Genomic DNA, 4,015 nt, shown 5'->3' on the forward strand with positions numbered 1-4,015 from the left:
TAGGTGTGTGGGGGGGGTCTGGTGGGAACTTGGTTCAGTGCCAGGCTGATGAGTCAGGTATGGGGGCTGGTGTGGGTGCTTGAGGGATGTGTGGGGGTGGGCTGGGGGGCTGGTGGGGGGCAATGGGGGCAGGAGGCCGTGGGGGTGAGGGCACTGGGGGTGGGCTCCGTGGGGGGCACTGGGTGGACCCAGGGGGGTTCACGCTGGGCTCCCCCCCCACCAGGCCGACGGGACCATGAGGCGAACAGGCAGGAGCATCTGAACTGGGCGGGGGGGGCACCAGCCAAGGCCAGGACCCTCCCCTGGCTGCCACACTGGAGGTGGCCCCATACGTGGGGGGCTGGAGGCACTGGCGGCGATGGGACCCCTGCTGGGGGAGGACAGCCAGGTGAGCAGGGGCCTAGTGGGTGCCCCCTAGAGGTGAAGGGCCTGAGCCCCAGCCCTCAAGCCACCCAGCCCCCAATCCTGGGGCTGGATGGGAGCCGCTGCCTCGATTGCATCTAGGCCCTTCTCTCCAGCAGGGGCCGGAGGTGGGGGCTGAGCCGGCGGGCTGGGGGGCCGCTGCGCAGTGGGGAGCCGAGGAGCTGGACGACGCGGATTCCGTGCGAGTCCTCACGCTGCCGCTCCAGGCCCAGCAAGCCATGGGGCGGATGGAGGAGTTTGTCTTTAAGGTAAGGGGCACGAAGCAGTGGTTGGGTGTGGGGAGGGAGCCCGGACTCCTGTGTTCTCTCCCTGGCTCTGGGAGGGGAGTGGGGTCTAGTGGTCAGACGGGGGGAGGGGGGCCTGGGCTTCAGGATTCCTGGGTTCTCTGCCTCGCTTTGGGAGAGGAGTGGGGTCTAGTGGTTAGAGCAGGGGGGAGGGTCTGGAGCCAGGACTCCTGGGTTCTCTGCCTGGCTGCGTCCTACACAGCTGTGCCCGGTCAGCTGTACCAGGTTTGTGCTCTCTCTCTTCCAGTGCCGGGGGTGTGGGTCACGAGTTTGGGGGTGGTTTGGGGAAAGCCCGCCACGGGGCCCCTAGATGCAGCCATGTGGGGCCTGCTCCCTGGTGGGGCAGTGCCCCTGGCCAGAGCAGGGCTGGGGTCCACGTTTTTCAGTGCCCCATGGGCCCCCTGTCCCCATGTGGGGTTCACGTTGTGCAGCAGGGGATGGGGAGGGAAGGGGCTGTTCTGGGGTGGCCCCGCCTACTGCCTGAGCACCTCATCTGTGAGCATGTCCGTCTGTCCATCTCCACCTCTGTCACTGGGTGTTTCCGTCCATTTGTCCATCCGTCCATCACTGGGCATTCCGGTCCATTTGTCTGTCCATCCATCCATCCATCTGTCACTAGGCATTCCCGTCCATCCATCCGTCACTGAGAGGGACGGCACCAGCACTCCGAGCGCGTGCCTGGGGCGGCAAGCCATGGGGGGCACTCTGCCGGTCGCCGCGAGGGTGGCAGGCAGGTTGCCTTCGGCGGCATGCCTGCGGAGGGTCTGCTGGTCCCACGCCTTCAGCGGACCTGCCGCAGGCGTGCCGCCGAATCCACGGGACTGGGGACCTGCCGAAGGCAACCTGCCTGCCTTGCTTGGGACGGCAAAATACCTAGAGCTGCCTCTGATCACTGGGTGTTCCTGTCCATTTGTCCATCCGTCACTGGGCATTCCTGTCATTTGTCCGTCTGTCCGTCCATCCATCGATCCATCACTGGGCATTCCCATCCGTCCATTCGTGAGTTGATCATTGGGGTTTCCCGTCCATCCATCTGTCCGTCCATCCGTCAGTGGGCGTTCCTGTTCATCTGTCCGTCCGTCCGTCCATCCATAAGTCGATCATTGGGGTTTCCCGTCCATCTCTCCATCCCTGAGCATGCCCGCCCATCCATCCATCCCACGGAGGCCGTCCCTCCTCTTCCCCCCCACCCCTCAGCACCTCCAGTCTCCCTCCGACCCCACCTGTCCCATTCCGCTGGGCCAGTGGGGGCCGCCTGGGGGCTCAGCACGTGCCACAGTGGGCTGGCTGGTGGCATTGTGACCTCAGCAGCTGTGCTGCCTGGCCTCCCCAACCATGCTCATGACAGCATCTGAGCTACCTCTGGTGGCAGGACCCTCCGAAGGTCTCTGCCCGGCCATGCCAAGGCCCACTCCAGAGTCAGGGAAGGGGATTGAGTGGCAGAGCTGGAGGTGGGCCAAGGGGTTGGGGCCTCGGTGGCAGCACCACCGGGCTCCGTGCTTGGGCCCAGCTGGCCCCACCGGACCATGGGGAGCGGGGACGGGAAAGCAACCAGAGATGCCAGCACCAGCACGGAGGAGGACAAGGTCTGGAGAAAGGCAAGAAACTGTCCAGTCTGGGAGCCAAGACTCCTGGGTTCTCTCCCTGGCTCTGGGAGAGGAGTGGGGTCTGGTGGTTAGAGCAGGGGGGGGCTGGGAGCCAGGATTCCTGGGTTCTCTCCCTGGCTCTGGGAGAGGAGTGGGGTCTGGTGGTTAGAGCAGGGGGGGGCTGGGAGCCAGGATTCCTGGGTTCTCTCCCCAGCTCTGGGAGGGGCAGGGAGGGTCTAGTGGTTACAGCGGAGAGGGGGTGGCTGGGCACCAGGACTCCTGGGTTCTTTCTTGGCTCTCTCCATGCAGGTGTGGGAGGGGCGCTGGAGGGTCATCCCCTACGACGTGCTGCCCGATTGGCTGAAGGACAACGACTTCCTTCTCCACGGGCACCGCCCGCCCATGCCCTCCTTCCGCGCCTGCTTCCGCAGCATCTTCCGCCTGCACACCGAGACCGGCAACATCTGGACACACCTCATCGGTCAGTGGAACCCAGACGTCCGGGGGCACTGGGTGGGACCAGAGAGAGGTGCTAGGGGTGCTGTGCAGCAAGAAGATGCTGTGTTTTATGTGGGTACATCTCAGCGCTGGGTGAGCCGTCCTCATGTGGCGTTATGTGCAGCTGTTCCCTAGCTACCCCGCCCCAGAGTGGCTGCATTTTGACTCTCCTCTCCTCCCGTTCCAGGCTTCCTCTTCTTCCTCATCTTGGGCATTGGCTACCTGTTCAGCCCCAACGTGAATTACGTGGCCCCTGTCCAGGAGCGTGTCGTCTTCGGGATGTTCTTCCTGGGGGCCACCCTCTGCCTCTGCTTCTCCTGGCTCTTCCACACGGTGTACTGCCACTCGGAGAGAGTGTCCCGCACCTTTTCCAAGTAAGCGCTACCCCCGGGCTGGACGCCTGGGTTCTTCTCACCACTATTCAGGAAAGGAAGTGGAGTCTGGGGTGGCCGGGTGGGTGCTGGGAGCTAGGACTCCTGGGTTCTCTCCCCAGCTCTGGGAGGAGAGTGGGGGCTGGTGGTTAGAGCAGGGGGGCTGGGAGCCAGGACTCCTGGGTTCTCTCCCCAGCTCTGGGAGGGGAGTGGGGTCTGGTGGTTAGAGCAGGGGGGCTGGGAGCCAGGATTCCTGGGTTCTCTCCCTGGCTCTGGGAGGGGAGTGGAGGATGGTGGGTTAGAGCAAAGGTGGGGGGCTGGGAGCCAAGACTCCTGGGTTCTCTCCCTGGCTAGGGGATGGGAAGGGGGGTGTCAAGTGATTAAAGCAGTGGGTGGGGGCTGGGAGCCACGATTCCTGGGTTCTCTCCTGGCTCTCAGAGGGCAGTGGGGCCTGGTGGTAAGGGGGGGGGGGCAGCCAGGACTCCTGGGTTCTCTGTGCTGCCCCTGCAGGCTGGATTACTCGGGCATCACGCTGCTGATCGTGGGCAGCTTCGTGCCCTGGCTGTACTACTCCTTCTACTGCTCGCCCCAGCCCCAGCTCATCTACCTCGTCATCGTCTGCGCGCTGGGTGTCACGGCCATCACGGTGTCCCAGTCAGACCATTTCTCCACGCCCCAGTACCGCGCTGTGCGGGCAGGTGGGTGCCTGGATTGCAGCGGGCTGGCCGTGGGAGCTGGGTCCAGGGGGCTGGCACTGGACTGGGGGCTGGGTACAGGGGCTGGCAGTGGGTGCAGGGGGCGGCTGGGGATGGCAATGGGGCTGGGCTGAGAGGGGGACTGGGTGCAGGAGGCG

The 4,015-nt window shown here is 65.0% G+C and overlaps 1 protein-coding gene across 1 annotated transcript in view; it reads left to right on the forward strand.

Moving 5' to 3' along the window:
• The first annotated feature begins 567 nt into the window (after nt 1–567).
• The window catches only part of LOC116817286 (adiponectin receptor protein 2-like), a 4,813-nt gene continuing 1,365 nt past the window's right edge, over nt 568–4,015 (forward strand). The window contains exons 1-4 of the mRNA XM_032767248.2: nt 568–671; nt 2,603–2,774; nt 2,979–3,165; nt 3,673–3,860. Of these exons, the coding sequence (XP_032623139.1) occupies nt 642–671; nt 2,603–2,774; nt 2,979–3,165; nt 3,673–3,860 (577 nt within the window). The 5' untranslated portion in view covers nt 568–641. The remainder of the gene's footprint in view (nt 672–2,602; nt 2,775–2,978; nt 3,166–3,672; nt 3,861–4,015) is intronic.

Source organism: Chelonoidis abingdonii, chromosome 11 (assembly GCF_003597395.2).
Source record: "Chelonoidis abingdonii isolate Lonesome George chromosome 11, CheloAbing_2.0, whole genome shotgun sequence".
Classification (NCBI taxonomy): Eukaryota; Metazoa; Chordata; order Testudines; family Testudinidae; genus Chelonoidis; species Chelonoidis abingdonii.